Source organism: Semicossyphus pulcher, unplaced genomic scaffold, assembly GCF_022749685.1.
Source record: "Semicossyphus pulcher isolate SPU_LCO1_2020_fin unplaced genomic scaffold, fSemPul1.0.p SCAF_22, whole genome shotgun sequence".
Classification (NCBI taxonomy): Eukaryota; Metazoa; Chordata; class Actinopteri; order Labriformes; family Labridae; genus Semicossyphus; species Semicossyphus pulcher.
In genome coordinates this window covers 16,109,663-16,131,814 of record NW_027211696.1, presented here as the reverse complement: position 1 = coordinate 16,131,814, position 22,152 = coordinate 16,109,663, and the positions used below count along the sequence as shown (strand labels likewise).

Here is a 22,152-nt window from a genome sequence, read left to right as displayed (position 1 = left end):
ACAAACGCTTTCAGTGTGGTGCAGCACTTCTTTCTCTGATAAAACGGCTTTTTAAAGTCAATATTATGAGTAAGATGTTGTTTTATTCTCTGTCAAGCAGCAAAGGGGTCTGGAGATAGTTAAATCAGGGATGTGTTTTCCTTTCTAAGAAAAAAAGGAGGGGCGAGGGGGACTACTCTGAATTCTCCAGTAATTTACCTGGTCCAAAGTTCACAAAGCAAACTAGTGCTCCACATTCTTTGCGTTTTCCCTGTGATGTCAGTGTTTTTTTTTCATGACTCCTGCAATGCTTGACTGAGAAAGAAGTGCAGCCCAGGTAGTCATGCAAGGCATGCGTAGCCTGAAGGTACTCAGAGACTTTCACGTGTACTTTAAGTCTGGAAAACATTTGAAAGTTTTATAAACAGGCTGAGCTTTTGCAGAGAATAATGTATTACAACCAGATGCTTGCTTTTTTCCTGAGTGGGTTGAATGGAAGCCAGACACTTGTTCCTTTAATCTTAGCCCTGCAACAGGGCAGCAAAGCACAGCGACACTCTACAGGTGGCTGTTGCCACTGGAGAGTGAACACAGCGCATTTTGTTGTTCCCCCAAACCAGTTCAAACAGCAAAACATACAGTATAGTAACACCAGCGTTGTTGCTGTGGTAACAGCCACAATTAAATGTAGAGCAAGGGCAGGATGTGTGGGTTAAGCTTTTAGTTATCAGAAGGGCTGTAACTCACGATTCATTTCATACCTTAATTAATCAGTCATTTGTTTTTTCAAGAAATTGATTTAATCTGTGAAATTGCAAAAAAAATTGTAACAAATACCCAAAAGTCAAAAGTGATGTCTGCAGATCTTCTTTTTTTATATAGCAACCAAAATGCAAATAGAATCAGTAAACATTGATATAAAAGACATGTAGCAGCAGACCCTCACATTTGCAGATTTGTTTCAAACCTGACTGAAACAAATAAGATGGTGCAACATGACAGATGGAGCTGGCACCACATGCACCGCACATTTTATCATGCTCATCCTGTCTTCTTGCTGCAAACAGGAAAGGAAATGACATTTCAGGAAGTGAAGTCACAGCCGACAAAGATTTCTCAACCTGTCACGAACACAACCGCTCTTGCAAGGTATTGCAATCAATGCTGGCTGGCTGTGATATTTTACCCAAGTACTCATAACTTCAGAAGCATGCGCCACAAGACTTACTTGATTCTTAATTGTACATTTTGTGCAGGTCATGCCTGGAATGGATATTGTTTAGGCTTTTTGAGTCATCAAAAGTAAAGCACCACAGTTATTTGTCTGGCTCCAAAATTGTGAATGCCTTTGGTGCAACATCATAGCACTGATTATAGTCTTCACCATCCCCTTAAAGACAGACTCCGGCCTGGGAATTTTTCACTGGGCTGTCCTGCTGTTGAAACATTACCAGCAAGGTACCAACAGAAGTCATAAACACATTATTTGCTTAAGGGAAGTCTTGTAGAGGAGAGCACAGTTAAACTGTTTCCTGCAACATCAAATCCAGCCTCTAATGACCTGCAAACAATCAGAGCGTCTTATAATTTGCTGAAGAGTACTGAAACGCGCAGGAAAATGACTAAGATTTTGTTAGGAAACGCCAGCTCTTTTTTTTTTGCTTGCAAGCATCACATGCATGCTCAGTAACAAAGAAATCCCTTCCAAAAGATGCATTTTGTACAAACGCAACCAAGGAAGAAGGAAGTCAAATGTGGTGAAACATGTGACCGTTTCTAAGCGGAACAAGGGTCAGAAAAAAAAATGAAATTTCAGATGAGGCATGAAGAAACTACAGAGGCATTTAGCTCTCAATAAGCATTTCAAATCCAGTTGGTTGTGCTTGTAGAAAGTTCTAAGACAGGGAGACCACAACATCTCTAAAGTATTTCCTCTTGGGGCTTTGGTGTGATAGCAGGGGCTGATACTGTAGGCAGCAGAGGTGTCACTAACGCTATCTTTTTAAGGAAGATCAAACAGATGCAGATGTTAGCGTGCCAAGATTCTGCAGAACATAGTCGCTTAAAATCCAAAATCCATTGTGTCCTCTGGCCTCACCTGAAGCAAAGTAACCACTGCATCCTCCTACTATGACACACCTAAAATGTTTCACTTCTCTGGTTTGGTTAATTTAGAAACTGGATGTAAGCTTCTCAAGCCACGGTTGCATGTAGGGGTCCACTAGATCTTCACAGTCTGTGGGATATAAAAGTATCTTTCCCTGTCGCACAACTCATTAATAAGGCAGCATGGACAAGGCTGAAACTCTATTCAAAGAGCAGCAGCTTAGGGTGAGTTGAAATGCACGGGGTCAGCAGCATTGCTTTTAACATAGTCATAAATTGGTCCATGTGTGGTCCCTGATTGTACCTTACTTTGTTTATTCAGTGTCAGTTGGGGTGTGAGTATGTGTAGCCGTCTTGCCATTGGAGACAGCTGGAGAAACGATTACTCTAGTGTGTAGTATTTTTTATTTAAGGAACTTGGATACAGCACAGTATAACAATATTTTGTGTGGTAATATTTGATGATATAAACTTTTATGGTAATATTGCAAATATAATTTTATCTTTTGTAAGAGTTGTCACAGTAATTTACTGTCAAAATGTACCATCCTTTTTTGCTGCAAGTTGCATTTTTCAAAATACCTGTAATAGTACAGTGAATTACAAATGTTTGTATTCAACTGAGCTGGACAATGTATACTGTAATGTAAACTCAGTTTGTCAGGTGCATTAAAAATACCACAATACAAATTCCAACAAAAAAAAGATATTATACAACAGTTAGTTCTGACCAAGTAATCTGATTGGACAAGGGGCATTCCAGGAGTGCTGATAAAGAGAACAACATCACTGGGACTTTTCACTCTGTGTATCACTCCGCCTCAGCCACGTTTTCTAAATATTATTAATAGCAAAGCAGATACAACATTACAGCAGACAGAGTTTGTCTTGAATAAACAAGTTGGTACCTCTGAATCACACAGCAGACTGGTCACTGGTACCTTGATAAATTAAAACAAAAAGATAAACGTACATCATACATAGCTACTCTGTGGTAACTACAGACACAAACAAAGTAGCAAGAGTGCAGGAGAATGTTTGTTGCTTAGCAACAGCCCAGTTTCAGTTAAGTTGTGGAAAATCTTAATCTGTTGTTGATTATTTCTTTTTACTACTATTTGCCGCTTGTGTAACTGTTGTATCAAAGCAATATCACACTTGAGGTTGTGATGTTGTACTGAAAACCCGCACTGCTCTGACTATCTTTTGCACTCGGTTGCACCGAATCACAGCAGTGCTGATATTCAGTACAACAGCACAACCTCGAGTGTGATATTGCGCAAATATATCGCAATATTTGTTGATCACAATACGGCAAAATGTTCTCAATAATATCGTATCGCAACTAAAGTGTCATGGTGATTTTGGATTGTTAACATAAATGGAAACTTTTTATGACAGTTTTGGCAAGTCATCCTCTGGCAGTCTCATTTTAAAAAGGGTAGTGTCGCAACATTTGTTATTGCAATAATAAGCATATTGAGAAATGTTTAGAAACAGAATAATATCATCTTGTAACTAAAGTATCGTGATAATCTTGTCAGGCCTGTAGTGATCCCCACCCCAAGAAGGCATTGCCCCTATAAAGTCACCGTGAAGGGAAAGTGGTATTCTCAGGAGAGGCCTTTTAAATGCCACTTGATTTTTCTCATGTCATTAAATGGTGCTCCAGACTTTGCCGGAGGGGCACAGACAGAAAAGTTCAATCAAAACCTCATGTCCTTGTTTTGGTGCATTTCAGTCATGCATTCACAGCACTGATCTCCTGGCAGTGTTAGTTTGAGGTCCACACAGCCTGGTGTTAGACTGAGATTTCCTCACTGCTTTCTGCTGTCTTTGCTCAGACTCCCCCAGGGTCCACTCTTATCCCCCCTGCTGTTCACTTGACATTCAAGGCACCTCCAGGATTGAAACCTGAGATAGTTTGTTTCCTTCTGTCAGTCTGCTAGCGAGACCCAGGGGGGGTCAGAGACTGAAAACTTTGGCAGACCGCGACTGACACCCCTGCAACCCCCCATTAAATCTTAAACTCATCGCCACCCACCTGCTGACTCAGTGATACCACTCCAAGACCATTTACTCCTCACCTCTCTCTTTGAACCCCCATGATGGTAAAATAGTAATGAAAGGATCTGATGCGTAGGCCCCAGTCTGCACCCCAGGGAGTGGGTATCTAAAAGAAAAGAAGACAAGGGGGGTTGGCATCTGAGTATTCAAACCAAGAAACTTCACAGTGACGCATGTGAGACATGCAGATGAATCACAAAAACCCTATCCTTACAGAGAGAACCCTGTTCCTTTCAATTTGGCAAGAAATAGGTGCTGTTTCGCGACTCGTGGTGGAGCTTCGGGGGTTGTTTTCACAGTTTAGAAAGTACCTAGTTTTCAGCTATTGAATTTTAAATTCGGTGTGACATATTAGTAAACCTGTTCTGCATTTATTTCTACGACCAAATTTGGTAATAAAATGTAAGAATGGTTTTTTAATGTTTTATACATCAAAGGATTAAAAGAAACTGAATTTCAATTTGGCGGGAAATACGCCCTATTGAAGAAGGTTTGTTTGAGCTAAGGGGAAGTTCAAATTACAGGTTGGAAAGTACCTGGTTTTCACTGTAGTTATGGTAAACACACATGTAGAAGTCCCTTTAATTTTGTGGTACGTAATTGTTAGGGCCAATTTGCAAATAAATATCACAATACAGGGGTTACAATATTTGATATTTATTGCGATATTGTGACTTTTAAAACTGTAATTTTAGGAAAACTGTCATGAACAAAACACCATGTGCATAAAATGTAAATAAATATTACTCTTATTGTCTTTTTTCCCATCGCCAGTGGAGTATACAGCTTTCAGTCTCTTTTCTGCTGCGTCACCGTCTGACGTCCCAAACGCACCGGAAACAGGGTTAGTAAACAATAGTACGCACAAAGAACTTCTCTCACCTCGCTGTCTTGCCAGTGTTGCTGCATCTTGCACGAAACAAAGAACAAATTCCCTGTTGTTTGTTCTTCCATATTTACGCGACAGTGGCCGGAACTTAAATGCGCGTTGAAAAAGGGGCGGAGATTAGCGTGTCGAGCCGGGTTTTCTGTTCCCATCATTGCCGATTGGCGCCGAGGCAATAATTACCCGGGTCTACTGCCGAGTCATTTGACCCGGGTCTGAATGCCAATTGTAGCCTTTCCCACTAAGCAATAAAGGCGGGTGTTAGCGGCTGTTTGTGGGTTTTTTTGACCAGTGGGAAAGGGGCTTAATTGTGCTACGTTTTAGCAAAGGAATTCATATTTGCCTTTTTGTAGTAGAAAAATAACATTTTTGCAATTCATTAAAAAAATCAATCAAAGAATCAACTGTAACAATATTTTCTTACATCCCTAATACTTGTTAACCTGTATTGCAATTACTTTTATAACCAATTAGGCTTTCAAATCTTTTTTTTTGAGCAGTAATACCACAAGTTTGTTTCTTTTCATAGTATTTAACATAATATGTTGGGAGTTTTGGGACAAATCAAAGTATTTAAAGGAATTTGAAACGGCATTTTCTTCATTTTTTAATGTTTTATACACCAAACGATTCATTGAAATATTCTGTATTGGGCGTTTCCTGGTGACTCGTGTTCTCCTTCACTTCCTCAGAACAAAGAAAAGCAGAGGTCTGGGCTATTTTGTCGTCTTGTCATTGAAAAAGGTGACTCAATCCTTCCCACCACAGACTGTAGCAGCCTCTAATCTTTAGTCATGCCTCTTCTGTTATTTGTAAAGTCTGTGTAAAGCCTCTAATCATTGCTGTGACAGTGGGAATTATACCGCTGTCGGGTCTCAGTCACACGAGCTCTGACTTACGGTCACCTGAGCCTCATGGCCTTCCATGTTCTCCTAATTACTGCTATATTGTACTACATACTGGAAGTATCGTTTGTTCTGAGGCTGTGACAGCATTGATTTTTCTTCAACAGAGTAATGGAGAAACACTAGCAAGGAGATTGGCTGCACTGTTTTACGACAGTGAACAAAGAGCTACAACCTCTTTTCTCTGCAACATCTCCACTGAAACTACAAATACCTTGAAGCTCAAGTGTCTCTCATAGTGGACTGAACTGTGTAGCTCATAAACAAGTAATAGTAACAGTTATAGCAAGGGCAAAGGAAGATAAACATATCCACTGTCCAGCTCCACAAAAGAGCCAATTCAAGACAGGTTTCTTGATGACAACAAGATATTATAAAGCTTAACCGATACTGATTTTAGAGGGAAAGGTTTAGACCCTGTGTCCACACAGCGCCTTTTTTGAGCGTCTTTTTGCAATTGTTTCCAGTCAGCACAGAGCCTATGCGGCCATCTACAGAAAAAGCGCTGAACCCAGCGTCTTTTTTTCAGAGCGCTCCGTCTGTTTTGGGCGGCGGCTCCGTGCGCTTCTATTTGAAAATCTCTGTTCTTTACAGAAAGGAGCTGGTGTCGTCACCGCCGCTTTTTACAGGCAACCAATCAGATGGGACGCCACTCGTCACCCTGGTTACCACCAAACATGGAGGAGCGGCTCGTTTCGGCCGTTGCTGTCAACCCGCAGCTGTACGATACGACAAACAAACAGTATCACAATAGAGACCGAAAATTTGTGGGAGCAGATGTGTTGTGATTTTAACGCCCTACGTGTTGTAAGCTTGTTGCTAGCTGTGTAGTAAGTTAAACTTACTGTTGTCATAGAAACAAAACCCGCATGCAGCTTTTTTTGTCTCTCACTGGGTGCAGCGTTTATTCTCTCACTGCACAAGCGCTTCATCCCAGCACCCTGCCAGCACTTTTCTGCCATAAAAAGGTGCGATGTGGAATGAAGATAGACCTTTGTTAAGTGGATACTGCACCAATTTTGCTCTGATAGGACTATTAGACATAGTCAAAAGACTGCTCTCTTAAACAATGGCTGAGCTATGAGGCTCTGCTACATTTGCTCCAGACAGTGCTTAGAGTGTAAACCATGGAGTCGAAGCACGTCCTAGTTGTCAAACTACTTTATAACAACATTTCTATATCGGTCAAAGAATTGTTTTCTGTGTTATATACACTGGGAAAGAAGTCTTAAATGATAAGCCCATATTGGCTTAATAATATCAGCTCAACAATGTATCAGTGATCTCAAATTTACTCAAGCAAATGTGATATGAAACTTGTTTTGAACATAAAACAAACATGAAGCTGGCTGTTTACACATGTAACAAAGGGCAATAAGAGAAGTTTCTTTGTTTTGAACAGAGTTCATATCTCTCAAATCAAAACAATGTGTTCAAGGAAATTACAAGATATGAGTTCTGACTAAAAGCAAGTTTTTCTTTGTGCAGATCCCACCCCTGTTTTTTTCCGCTGTCATTGTTTATCAGCCCCAAAGAGCAAGTAGATGCAGCTAGCTAGCACACACACCAACTGCCTGTGTGTGTTAAGATGCCAGTGTAAATTTTATAAGCTTTGTTTCTCATCTCCCCGTCTGTCTTTGGGATATTTGAGGCCAAGAAGCAGCGCTGCTTGTGTGACAGTCGTGGTCTGTTATTGTGCTTCCTAAAAATCTCCTCACATTTAAGGGATACCACATGTGGTCAGTGCACATGTTCAGAAGCATGTGAACCTTTTCTCGCAGTTACTTTATGGCTGCTTAATGTGAAATGATTCGAAGCCGTAATGAAAACTGGCTTGTGCAGCTGCACGGTTACCACACATTTGTCTCCCACTGCTTGGAAACGTTCTAACTGCTGAAGATAGGTCCAGCTTTTTATTTCAGCCCACTCCTGCCTTTTTTTTTTACTTCTCATTTGCTGTTTTTCCTTTTCTTCTCACTCCTTTCATCACAATGACTCATTGTCTTTCCACTCTGCTGTAATTGCCTTTGTTGAAATGATGTTAATTGATAATCGAAATGTAGCTTTTTTTGCTTGGTTAAGTGTTTTATATTCAAGATCAAACAGAAGAAGAATCACCCTCACATCTCTCCTTATTGAGTGGCTGCTTGGGCTTGAGGAGGCCTCCTGGTGAGATTGTACCATTGTGATCTGTTACTGCTCTTGACTCTGCAGAAACCTTTTTGCTGTAGCTGAAATATCTTAGTTAATTTACTTATTATAGAGCAGTGTTAAGACATTTATTAACATGCATGATGCCTGAGAGGGAGGGCAGGTCATTCGTTGTTTTAGTAAATGGTTTGGCTGTGAAATGGCATTTGAAATAGTATCCATCACGTTCCTGTAGCGAGGTTTGGCTTCTCTCATAACCCTTTCCTGCCAAAATGAGCGCGTCAACGTGGGTTAGTCCGACTTGGAAGACCTGCTAATAAATGCCAATTGTCTCTTTTCCCATTGCCAGTGGAGTGTACTCCTGTCGGTCTCTTTTCTACTGCGTCACCGTCCGACGTCACAAACGCGCTGAACACAGGGTTAGTAAGCAGTGAAGATGTCACGGTGGTTATGTCTTTATTGTATCTATTACATTCAGTCTGTGTATCAAACTGGAAAGATGTTCGAGTGCTGCTCGGACGGAGACAGGCGGAGTTTGTTGCTGAGATGACAAGGAGGCGCAGAAGTTACAGACAGAGCATAGCATCGCGCCGGAAAGCGGGCGGAGATTAACACGCCGCCACGGGTTTTGTGGCTTTTTGTGAACTTCTCTCACCTCGCTGTTTTGCCAGTGTTGCTGCATCTTGCACGAAACAAAGAACAAATTCCCTGTTGTATGTTCTTCTGTGTTTATGTGACAGTGGCCGGAACGTCAATGCGTGTCATAGCATCGCACTGGAAAAGGGGCGGAGATTAGCGTGTCGACACGGGATTTGTGTTCCCGAGGCCGATAATACCTGGGTCTACTGCAGAGTCATTTGACCCGGGTCTGAATGCCGATTGCAACCTTTCCCACTAAGCAGAAAAGCCGGGTGTTAGCAGGTTTTTAGACCAGTGGGAAAGCGGCTTCAGTCAGAGAAAGACTTGGAGCCCATGGAACACTTGGAGCACCTGTCACCCATACAACACAGTGATAAACCCAAGCCTTTCCAAGATGAGTAACCAGCTTGCCATGTTTTTTGAGAAGTGCAAACTTTACTCATACCCTGAGATGAGAAACGTTAGGGTGGAGCGAAAGTGCTGCCACGCGATTTAGAGAACTTGCTTCAAGAACTGATAGTGCTGTTAGTCAGAAAAAACAGTTCTAACCTGAACCACCCTCCTTGTGCTGCAGCAGAAGTACTTACTATACCGTCCAGGTTCTCTGACGCCCCCACTCTCAACATGAGGAAACTATTTATAAAGTCAAAATTTTGATGGTGTGGTCAGTTACAGTTGACAAAATGTTTGTCAACTTACCACTGTAGGAACAGTGGTTACGTAACCATAGAAACAAACAGAGTCGTATGTGCTTCGTGGACTGATGTTGAACTTCATCTGCAATCTTTTCCTGTTAAATTTCCTGTGTAATTTGCAACTCTGGTGGTGTCTGAGTTTTGTAACAATGGAAAATAGGAGATTTTGCATGAACATCTTACATCACAGAGTCTCTGGGCAGAGTCTCCTGATAAATGATGTAATTATCGGTCAAATAAGTCTGTCAAATACGAATGTTCTGGTTTAAAAAGCATCTCTACGACAGACTTTTATCTTGCCTTATGACACCCTTTTGTAGTAAGTTCAATTTGTTGCGAGGTCTGTAAATATTGCCTCTCTCACTCTTATTTAGAGGAAAACAAGCAGTCTGAGACCAACCACTTATGTAATACAAGGTTAGCACATGGCTGGATTGAGTTCTTCTTACTGTGGTACGATTTGGTCTCATCGACCGGGGGCTGTAGTGAGTAGAGGGCGAGTGCAAGAAGAGAAGCCTTACATGACTGGGACAGAAAAAGGGCAGCGTGTCACACGGATCTATTTATGAACTGAAACTGTAAGCAAGCCTGACAGGCTGGTGTGAGTGTAAAACACATAAAATACAAATATGTTTAATCTAGTCTCTCATTTACTACCATCACGTCTGCCAGCAGACTTAATTATATGCTGCTGCTGTTTGTTCCTATGTGATTTTTTTCCCCCTCCGTTCCATCACAGCTACAGTCTGATTGACTTTAAAGACTGACACCTATTGGCAAAGAAGTGTAGCAATCATAAAGGTATTATTTCGGCCCAGTGCAAACATGAAATCATGGTGGTTCTACAGTGGTCCATATGGGACATGTCATGGCGGCACGTAGCTCGAGAGCCTTGGCCCCACATTCACCTGAACCATGTTTAGCTTCTATACTATTAGTGGACAGCTGAGCAGGGGTGTCATTTACAGTAAGGCAGTGTTAACTCACAGCTTTGCCATTAAACAGGGTTCATGCCAGTGTTAATGTTTACCTCCTGTTCAACAAGAACATGTTGGAGCTTGTCTGCATTCTGGATTTCTGAGGCTGGTACTGATATCACTGTCTGGTAATAACAAAAAAAGCAATATAGGCCTAATTGCATTTTTTTTTTTACACAAATACATAATATAAAAAACAATCTCGACTCAGAACCTTTAGATTTGTTTTTTTAACAAAATGTTCCAAAGATAGAAAAACTTTTTTTTTTTTTAATCACCATCACCGGTCAGATATTTCTGTACTTCTTTAAATTGTTATTTCTTTAACTTCTCAACCGGTATGTACGCTGATAGAATATATATCTGCAATGAGCTAGTATCAGCTTGTATTGGCACCAAAACAATTGATTTAAAAACTTAAAAAGCTGAAAGTGAGACATTTTATAACATTTTTGGCAACTTTTGTGCTCAGTGTCCACTGACAGGTATCATTTCTCCATTATTACCCCACTTTAGAGTTGCAACAATCAATCTAAATTAATAATTGTCCAGTTTTGAATTTATATTCAACTATTTTGTTAATAGATTAAATGGTTTAAATATTTTTTAGGAAAATAAAGCCAATTTTTTTTCTGATTCCAGCTTCTTAAACATCGATATTTTCAAACTTATTTACTACTCTAAATAAGAACAAGACATTTAGGGACAACAAAATGGGCTTTGGTAAACACTCACCTGACATGAAGTGAAACTTAAAAATCATACTACTTGCCTAACTAACCCTAACCCAATAATTGGCAGAATAACCAACAATGGAAGTCATTCTAAACTGCTGCCCTACCCCACTGGCTTCATCCATCCTTTTCCATTGGGCGGCTGTGGCTCAGTGGTAGAGTCGGTCGTCTCTCAATGAGAAGGTTGGTGGTTCGATCCCTGACTTCTACGGTCACATGTTGAAGTGTCCTTGGGCAAGACACTGAACCCTAAACTGCTCACGGTGGCATAGGCATCGGCTATGAATGGGCATAGATCTGATTGGATTGGTCGTTGCCATCAGTGCGTGAATGTGACATGTAGTGTAAAAGCAGCTTTGAGCGGTCACAAGGCTAGAAAAGCGCTATATAAGTGCAGTCCATTTGCCATATAATGTTAACAAACTTACTGGCCGGGTGATGTCTTATCTCAGGCTAATCTGGATTGCCTTGAATTTGGTAATTGAATGAATCGGGGATAAAATTCAATTAAAGCCATCTGCTTGCTTTCAAATTGTAGTATGCAGTCTCCCTGCAGTTTTCTCACATGAGACATGTTCTAAAGTCTTCTTTAATCCACAGAGGGTGTTATATAAGAGTTAAAGAGCTTTAGTCTGCAAAATGGACAAAACTGGCTCAACAAGAACAATGGCTAATGTGTGTTTGCTGGGCAGTAATCCACAGCATGGCGGCGTCCTATTGGGTGGCTAAAGTAGTTAGACGGGAGGTGAAGTAATCAGATTAATAACGGCATTTAATCAAGGGCTGCTGTGGTTACAACATCTCTGGTGTTCTCTCTCTTTATACTTTTAAATACTTCTTGGATTGGGCATTACCAGGATGTGTTTGGACTGAATCTTTGCGTTACTATATGCTGGACTTTAAATCCGTTAGATCTCCTCTACATGACCAGGACTTGTTCTTCTATCGTGTCTCCTCTGAGGTGGATTAACTTTGTCTAGCGCTCCGTCTTTGTCTTTTCTTGTCGCATGAAAACCTGTGACCATGCTGCGCAGAAAAAGCGAGTTTTTCGTCTTCCTGGACAGCGTTTACTCTGTGATTGCGGAGAACGAAGAGCGGAAGGAAGAGCTGACTCCTTGTGAAGAGTATCTGCAGGTGCTGCTGCAGATGAAGATGATCAGTGCTGTAAGTGAGCCGAGAGCAGAATTATTCTTTACAATAAAAACATACTTTATCATTGGTCGGGCAAGAGCAACAAAGGCTCTAAGACCGGTCTTAAAACGTCCAAGTTCTGTTGAGTTAAGTTACAGTACGTTACTCCAGTCTTACATCATCACATTCATCCAGCAATCGAATGGTAACTTTCTGAGGAGCAAGATTAATGTGTATGCCTGGCACATAAATCTTGTTATCTGATTGGTGAAGGCATTTTAACAGGCTTTTGGCAGGAAGCGTGCTAAAGTTGATGCCGGACACTGGATATTGCTTCACTCGTCTGCGGTGCCTCTTCTGACCCACTTGGGACAGCTGCTTTGTAAAGTCAACAAATAGCCTTATATAGCCCTTTTTCCACTGGTAAAAAAAAACACTAACCCCCTCCTTTTTTGCTTAGTGGCAAAGGTTACAATCAGCATTCAGACCCGGGTCAAATGACCGGGTAATTATCGCCTTGGCTCCAATCGTCATTGATGGGAACACAAAACCCGGGTCGACACGCTAATCCCCGCCCCCTTTCTGGCACGATGCTATGCTCCGTCGGTAACTTTTGCGACTCCTTATAATCTCAAATTACAAATTCCACCGGTCTCCGTCTGAGCAGCGCTCGAACATCGTTCCAAATTTGTCGCCGCCGAGTTTGATAAACAGACTGAATGAGTAATAGATACACTAAAGACCTAACCACGGTACATCTTCACTGTTTACTAACCCTGTCTCCAGCACGTTTGTGACGTCAGGCGGTGATGCAGCAGAAAAGAGACCGACAGGAGTATACTTCACTGGCAGTGGGAAAAGAGACAAATCGGCATCTATAAGCAGGTCTTCCCGGGTCTGAAAAACCTGCGTCAACGTGCTAATTTCGGTGGGAAAGGGGCTTATGTTACCTACGTTGCCATGTACAATTTAGTACCCAAAAAGCTTCCACAACCTGGTTCTACGAGGCATTGGTTTCACAAATGTGTTCACCATAGACTGCTTAGCTGGCTGGTATACTCCACTGACAAAACAACACAACATTAGTTACAGATAGTTCAGTAGGGCATGAACAAGGCGAAGCTGAATTTAAGGCAGGATTCTTGGAATGGTCTTTTGCACTTGTCGACTAAATTTGTTCGAGTGTTCGAACAATTGTTGGAATCTGAATTTAAAAGTGACAGCCCAACTTTGTGTCAGTCATAAGGAGTCTTTGGTTTAAACTGTTGAACAATATAAGAAAAGAGAGTCATGTAAAATTCTAAGCTTAATCCAAAAGGCAACTGGACTTGGTTGAAGTTCTTGAAGACCTCTCATCTGAAAGGATCTGCTGTGGTGGTCATTATTAATGACCTACAGAGGCTTATATTAGCGATAGACCGATATGGTTTTTTCAGGGCCGATACCGATACTGATTATTAGTAGTCAAGGAGGCTGATAACCGATATTTGGAGCCGATATCCATTTGCAGTAACAGTGAAAATATTGGCGTCAAAATTTTGAATAATACAAACTCCAACACTTTACTTTGTTTAAATGCCTTTAAGCATATGTTTATTAAACAAACAAACAAAAAGCGCAGGGATAATAGATAATAATCGGCCCGGCCGATAATCGGTCTATCCCTAGCTTATATGTCTAGCTCCGTCCACCAGTCAGATTAGAACTGAAGAAGCCGTTCAGATGAGAGGTGAAACAACTTCAAGAACTTCAACCAAGTCCAGTTGCCCTTTGGATTAGAATGACCATGACCTGGATGACTGAGAACCTTCGCAGACACGTCATGTAAAATGTAGACCTCTATAGAAGCCAATATAATGGACTTTTACAAGGGCGGGGCCTTAAAGAATGCTGCAATAAGAGTTTCTTTTTGATGTCCATGAATGACTTGACCAACCTTCCAGTAACTCTGACTCACAATTGAGAGGCAGCAGCAATTTCCTGCTCTTTAAGCACCCCAGAAGGGCTTGGTATTTCCAATCGAGTGAACTGACTACTCATACATGTAGAGTAGAGCTAGAGTGGCTGAACAGCAACTGGGGTCCAGCGCATGCATGCCCACAGAGAAGACATGTTTTATGAGCACAGGAGGATGATACACGTGCGCATACGCCAACACACATTCTTAAATTTCAGACCGGCAGAGGCGTTGTTTCTATTAATAACTGCATGGCATGCAAACAAGAGCTCTTACGCGTAAGGTCGCACACAGGGCCAAACAGCTGTTCATATTTTGAAGAAAGTTGGCGTGCATGTGCGCGTTTGAGCTGGTACACTGTGTATTTTCCTGTGGGCATGTGATTGCTGTGTTCTTTCCGAGGACGGCTTTCACCAACATCATTCAGTAATCAGTAAGAGTAATAGTGAAAGTCTTTGAGATCCGTTCTCTGTTATAGACTAGTATCAAGCAAAAGTCATTCAGCCCCTAATTAGCATATGAGAGGGCAAAACTGAAACATCATGTGCAGCAGCGCAGATCTGCTTCCTGTTTTGGCTCATTTTAATAATTTGTCTGTCACACATAAAATAATTTGTCTGCATTCATGTGTGAAATCCTAAAATAATATGGCTGTGAAGGGGCCTGATAAACCCTTCTCAACCTTTAATAACCCAAAGAGAAATAGCTGAGGGATGCTATTCAGCCATCATGATCATCAGTCTGAGTTTATGCGTGTGAGGATACTGTTCATCTTCCCAGCGGCTCCTCTCCAACACAGAGGTCGCACCGGGCTATGGAGGCATTGTTCCGCCCTACTTTCTTGTACAAAGCTCGATGTGTGTTTCTGAGAGGGTTTGGCATCTCCCACTAAATATTTGCTCTTGCTGCTGGACGCCCACTGTCGCGAGAGACGGTGAAGAGCTGCATTGACCGGCTTCACGGACGACTGTAGATGCCTCTTGCTCTGCTCTGAGTCATCGCTCTGCTGTGTCTAGAAGAACGACTCCGGAGCATCAGACATTTTCTGCCACTTGGCTGTATTCGATGAGACAGGGCTACTTCTGCAAGAACAATTGGGCTATTTGTTAATTATTACAATTGGCAGGACGCTCAGTCTAATGAACAGTTTTGGATGAATGCACTTACTTCCTCGTCAGGGCCATTCTCAGTGCAGTTTTTTGGATCTGTTAGCTAACAAGGGTCCAAAAACACTAATTCATTCTTTACTTTACTTGCAACGTCAAAGTTCATAACTTATTCAACCAGATGAAGAATGTTAGCTTAAGTCGAGTCACATTTTTGGGTGTTTATTGTTCGCAGTGAAAAAGTGAAAACTGCATAATTCTGTGTTTTTCCAGAATTACATTTTTAAAAAGGTCGCCTCTGAAATGGGCCGTTCAGAACAGCTGCAGGTTTCTACGTAGAACCTTGCTTACGCTGAAATCAACCAATCGTCATTCACCGTCATTCACCTCAGGCTGCCTTCTCGCACTTGCTTGTAGTCAAGTCGTTGTCGAGATTTCAGCTTACCATCCCAATACCTCCTGGCGATTCTGGCTCGTACATATAAGGCCAAGAACAACTTTGCAGTGACGCGATCCCACGTGGGGGAGGGGCTACACGGTCACTCCAAATGCTGTCAGCCAATCGTGGCTAAGGTCTGAACTTTGAATGGCAAAACAGCTTGTTCGTTTCAGGAGGAAGGAGAGGCTCCGAAAATAGTTAAATTAAAATATGTATACAGTTTTTAAAACGAAACAAACTTTACCAACATGATTCAAAAACACGTTAGAATAATAGAAAATGTATTGCATAATTAACATATGTCCCCTTTAACTTGTTGATGATAAGGGAGCAGCACTTAAACCGCCTTATCACTCCCTTTCTATTTCCACTTAATGTGTATATTGATATGATGCAATCAGTACTTCTATCATAGTTTCTCACACACACTCTCCAACCTACAATTAATAGACTCTAGAGCGGTGCAGGCTCCAGGGGTTCCAGTCATCTTCTATATTTTCATTCACACCAGCATAATCTGCTGTCCTTACTCGATGCATCAACCACAAAAAATGGAACAAAAGTATCTGAAAGGCTGCTTGGCCCATTGTCCTTCCTCCAGCAGAACATCTGTCCCCTCTGCCTCTCTGCTGGAGCATCTCTCCCCCCACACACACTCTAGCGTGACGTCTGATTTTCTACGCCTCAACAGGTTTCCTGTCAGGGGCCACTAGACTCATATAGACACCAGTGACACAATCAGAAAGCTTCAAAGTTTTTGAAGGTTTTAGATCTTTGCAGGAATAAGTTCTTATTGATGGGTTCAGTGTCAAAGATGCAAAAACACTTTGCACACTGGAAATGTTGGATCCAATGCTTGGACATGAACAGTTATATTTATCCGACGAATGGTTACAAAGTGAAAGGTAAAGCCACTGTAATAAGTTTTGGGGTCAGTTCATATGTCAATCCCATTCCCTTGTTGAAGCTATGCTGAAACTAATCAGGCACTCTATGCGACCATCTGTGAAATCCTCCATAATAACATCCACCTGAAGTCTGTACACTATTACACCACCAATTATATTAATGAGAGCTCTGTATATGGAGTCTCTAAATTACATAAAAAGGGTATTTCTGCCGACTGTCCAGCATCTTTTAGGGGACATCCTTTATTTTAAACACCGTGCATTGATTTTGTTTTAGGTGTTTTTTTGTTGATGGCTGATTCAGATCTTCATTTACATCCTTTTAAACTATTAGTCAGCTATTTCCTCTTCATTCCTCTCAATCTACCCGGGAAACGATTCCCCTTTTCTCTCCTCTCTCGTGTTTTTAATGGCCTATTGATTTTTGCTGTGATCATCAGAGCAGCAAGGCGACCTCTGCAGAGGTGCTAAGGCTGTAATAACGCAAGACGTGTGCCCAGGAGCTTTCGTTCAGAGGTTGTAAAAAACATCGTTGTAAAGTGTTTCTACTCGCTTTGCTGCTCAATTTCTTTGTATCTCACAACCTAAGAACCCTGGATCTGTTTTTAGAGTTCCTGAGGCATGATCTCATCATTAAACAGAGATGACCATGTGCAGAGGTTCTTATTTAGTGTTCTCTGCATTCCTGCATCAAGAGGCAACCTTCCTCCGAGGTTGACAGGTGCGTTATTATGTGAAACCCACCTGTACTTGGGAAGTTTGCGGTCAGGTCACGTCAATTGTTTCATCCAATTTTCACTGTCAACATAAGGAGCAAGGTTATTATTACTCTCTGCTGCCCTCTGTGGCAGAAAAGAGAAGAACAGGTAGCACCATGAAGATGTATCTGCTTCTATTTTGGTGTTCAGGTGTTGCGTTTGGTGTGAAGCATCACAACATTGTTCAGACAAAACACAGACCCTAAAGGCTTGTGGGTTTTTTTTAACAAGCTAGAAATGGGGAGGAAAGAAAGTTACAAACATTTAAGAGTCTTCATCAAGATAATCTACATGGACTTCAAAGTGAAATATTTTAGTTCAATAAATTTAGTATTTAGATTTGAAGAATTTAGTTGCTACGAAGAATGAAATCCTTACAGCCTTTGTTTGTTTTTAAAGAGGATAACCCGGACATTCAACTTATTCACATGGCGGCCATTTTCCTCTGACGCCATGCTCAGTCATACTGTTGTGCTCAAAGTTTGCAAATTATGTAAACATTTCCCATTTGATCAGCAACTCCAAAATCCAAAGTAGTATCAGGCCATAAGTTCAGATAATGATGACTCATTAGCTTACTTTAGAAAACAGCTAGCAATCAACCACTTTGTAGCTAACGTTGCCATTTGATACCTGGCTGAAGATCAATGCAATGCTACAAACTTAGAAAGTTAAATGAAGCTTATTCAACTCTTATTATTAAAGCTGCTAACAATATTTAGACGTTTGCCGATAGCTAACGTCAGCACATAACACATTAAGCTAGCCCATGGTGGGCAAAATAACTTACCTTCTATATCAGTAATGTAACCTTCTATCTAATAGCTGGACCCTTTTAGCAAAACTGCTCTTTGTATTCGACATCCATCCTTTGGACATCATTCATGGTAAAACGCGGTAGCAGTCCAAGCTTTTGATTTCAAAATGGCGGCAGCGTGAAATAAACAGATTGGAAAGCTAAGAGTTAATGTAGCAAGTAATTTGTTGCATGCTCATGTTAGCTTCTGTTATATATATGATAGCTAACATCAGCAATCTTCTTAGCTAATAATGCCATTTGATCGTGTTACATAGTATGAAATGAGAGGCATAAATTCTTTGCTAAAGCTAATGTTAGCAAGCTAAAAGTAGGCCTAGCTACAAATTGGTTGCATGCTAGGTTGTGTAGCTAATGACTTTTCAATCATGTTCACGATTTATTATCTTTTCTGTTGCTGCAACCAAAAAGCTGTCAATTTATAATATATAACATGACATTGCTTTAGCCTGCACCAGACTCACCTGTGTCACATGCTTGTCCTTGAGTTTGTCCTCTATTTATGCTAAACAGGGAGCTAACAGAAAACCTCTGTGTTGTAGGGATGCAGGTCAATGGGCCCTCAGTGTGGGCTAGATCCAGAGATCTGGAATGGAAGCTAAATAATGTGCATTAGTTCAGATTAACTGGCAGTCTAATACATTAAACTGCACCATAATCTCCGTCACAGGTTGAGAGGGTTGGAGGTCAGGAGCCTGATGCTTAAACAAGCACATATTTGTTTTCCTCCAGCACATGGACAACCTACATATATTTAGCATCTGCTTAGTGTCTCCTTTGTTCTCTGTTTGAACCTGCTTCCCATTTCCTGGATAATAAATAATATTTAGCTATGCAGTTATATTTATTTTCTTTCATGTACTACCACAATAGTACATGCATCAGAGTGATTGGGACTGTGTCCTGAAATAACAAGCAGAATAGGGCGGGAGTGTTTCCTGGAGGGATCCCCCACGTGCGCCTTCCTGCAGGAACAAGGTCAGGTGTCAGAGGCCGCAGATGACAGAATGGAAGCAAGGCTCGAGCTGGAGCAGGAGTTATTAGTCAGTGCAGGGGCCAGACATGGGAGGAGGTTTTACAAAAATCCCTTTTGCAAGTTTAAATGCGAGTAACTGTTCAACTCAGTGTGACAGAAAACCCCCACTGTATGATTTGCATGCCGTGCGCACATGCTCACTTATGTAAGAGGAAGAAAGATTAATTTTCAGGCTCCAAAATTCCTCTTTTCATCTTTTCTTCTCATAACATTTTTACCAAACAGTATGAGAATAATTACACCTCTTATTGGCATCCTGCTGTTTTCCAGTAGCAGGGATTACATCAATTGTCTTAACCTCTAGCTGGTGTGGAAATATTTCTGTGCATAGTCGAGATCACCCAAGCTGTCATTGGGAGAGAGGTCACTTCGCAGGGTCAGCCATCAGGGTAACAAAATGTGAAACGTAGCGGTTGGCTAAAATGCTAGATAGCTGGTTCTGACCTCATTAATTTGGCTTCTAGTTCAACCAGAAATTTGGCATGACCTGATTTCATTGCTAACAGTTATCATGTGTATCTTGTAGGTTGTTTAAAGCAATAATCTTGAAGATTTCCTTAATAAATGTCTGTTAAGTCTCCATCTATCGCTGAATGAGGTAACACAATGGTGATTGAGCCTATGGCCCACTGATGAAAGCCTTTGCATTTGCAGTATATAGCATTATTATGGATAAGGTGTCTGGTGACATTCATGGAAAAAATCACAAGCAGCGCCCAGTTAGTGACGCGTTCTCCACTACCCTGCAGTGGTTGGTCTGCCAGAGAGGGTAGGCGGAGCTAAGCGGCTGCTTTTCCGCTCCCTGCAAGTGTTGCGAGTAAACAGTAATCTACTATGGCTGAACAAACAAAGAAAAGATGGATGCAGATACAACTTCAAAAATACGTGAGAATCCAAAGAAAAAGAAACAAACTCACTCAAAAACTTAATGCTCTTTACTTTTTTATTGTCCTGTTGTCTTTTTAATTGGCCCTAGTTTTTAAAGCTCCTGTGAGGAACTTTTGGTTTGTGTTGATTTTGGCGCCCCCTGTGGACAAAGCCGTACCTCTTATCTCTTTGCTGATTTTGTCCTGAACATGCTTCACTGGTGCTTTTTAAAAAAAAATCTTAAAAAAGCTGTTTTTTTTAAACAGTCTCTACAGCGCTTAAACGGCTGTGATTGGCCCGACCTAAATCCGGTCAGACGGAAATCAGTATGAACGTGAGGAGCACCAGACGCTTCCGCCATAGCAAATAAAACATGAGCTTTCAGATTCCTCTGGCTCCCTGGCGAAACATTTCTTACAAAATGCACAAAATATACCGAGCTAGGTCCTTTAACAGTTGTTATACTGAAGGGTAGTGTAAGTGCAAAGAGACTACAAGACCATGTGCTCGTGTCTGACACACTTTCACATTATGTGTTGTTGTCTTTGACATTTGTTCCACTCTTATTCATCATTTATTAATGTGCTCTTTCTCCTGCTGCCGGAGAATTGCTTTGTTTTCCATTTTAGCCGAGCAACCGCCCCTCCTATCTCATCTCATATTATCGGAGAGATATTAGCTCTGAGTGAGTCATCAAATTGTCAATCATGAACTTTATTTTATGGATTTAAAAATGATATGGTGGAGAGTTTATGGGGTCCTGGCAGTGTAGGAGAGCCCCCCCCTGTCAAATGTAATCCCCTCCCATGTAATCCCGCCTCTACTGTCAGTTCTACTCCTCCTAAACCTCCCCCCTCTGTTTTTCCGCTCTCCCTCCCTCTTCCTCTCTCTCTCTCACTATCCTCCTCACTCATCCCACTTATTCCACCTTACGCCTGATGGAGCATTAAGCCTGACTGCTGTAGGCAGCCCTGGCCTCAGATTCAGAGTGAACCGGCGCTGCAACGGTTCCTCTTCCCTCCTCTCTTGGATTCTTCCACCTCCCAAACAATCGGGAACTACTTTCTGCGATACAACAGTGCAGCTTCTTTGTCATCGTGTGGGAGTGGGGTCAGCAGACATTGTTCCCAACCCTCTCGCTTAATCTGCACTTGCTCCACTTTGGATACCTGGGAAACGGTCTCTCGCGGATGCCTCCTCTAACATAGCCTCCGCCTTTTGGATGGACGTTTTCCGCGTTTGGATGCTTCAGAAGGGTACACATTCCACGCGGAGACACACCGGATAAGATGGTGCCCCTGCAAAAAAGGGTAATCTGAGTTATGTGTGTGGAGGAGTGCGGGGTCAGAGAGAGGAGGGCTTTGTGTGCAAGATGTGGTTGCGCTTTTTGTGCCTGTTTTCTACCAAGAATGCTCTGTGTCTACTTGTGGAGCAAATGGTGTTTGATTACTTTAATTGGCACAGACCTGAGAGTAAGCGTGCTTTGGGGAATTAAACGGGGAGGGAGGCCTTTTTGTTGAAAGAAGAAAAACAGCTGGTAGAGAGAAAGGGCGAAGAAACAAACATTTTGTTTCTTCAGCATTTCAATAAAATGTCTGTTGTGTGGTTTTATCTTGTCATTCTTCTGCTGAGTAGCTTTCTGATGAGTGATTGCTCATTGAAACTGCAGAACAAAGCACCCTGGAAAGTCCCTCTCACTCAGACTACTCTCTATTGTTGTTCTTGAGTGCTTCAATTAAGAGTGAATGCTCTTTCAAAGGTGCTCCAGTGATTCTATCACATCTTGTATGTGCTCAGAAAACTACAATAGTTTGGCCTATAATTTAAGCATGCTCTATTTGAAGTCTGTGTCGGCTGCATTTAGAGATACCTGAAATTGCTGCGAGACTGTGCAGGCTTCAGAGTACAGAGTACAAGTCTTCATCACCACAACCGCTTCCTGTCCCGGTATGAGAAGGCTTTTAGTGCAAAGGTGCATCAAGCAGGCGTACATC

At 41.6% G+C, this 22,152-nt stretch overlaps 1 protein-coding gene across 2 annotated transcripts in view; it reads left to right on the top strand.

Annotated features, from left to right (window-relative positions):
- The window catches only part of fnbp1b (formin binding protein 1b), an 85,184-nt gene that overhangs the window by 2,195 nt on the left and 60,837 nt on the right, over positions 1 to 22,152 (top strand). Inside the window, exon 1 of one of the 2 annotated variants that reach the window (XM_069672946.1) lies at positions 21,339 to 21,468. The exons of the other annotated variant lie outside the window; for it this stretch is intronic. Within the exon in view, the coding sequence (XP_069529047.1) occupies positions 21,448 to 21,468 (21 nt within the window). The 5' untranslated portion in view covers positions 21,339 to 21,447. Of the gene's footprint in view, positions 1 to 21,338; positions 21,469 to 22,152 lie in introns of those variants that run through there. 2 annotated transcript variants of the gene reach the window in all.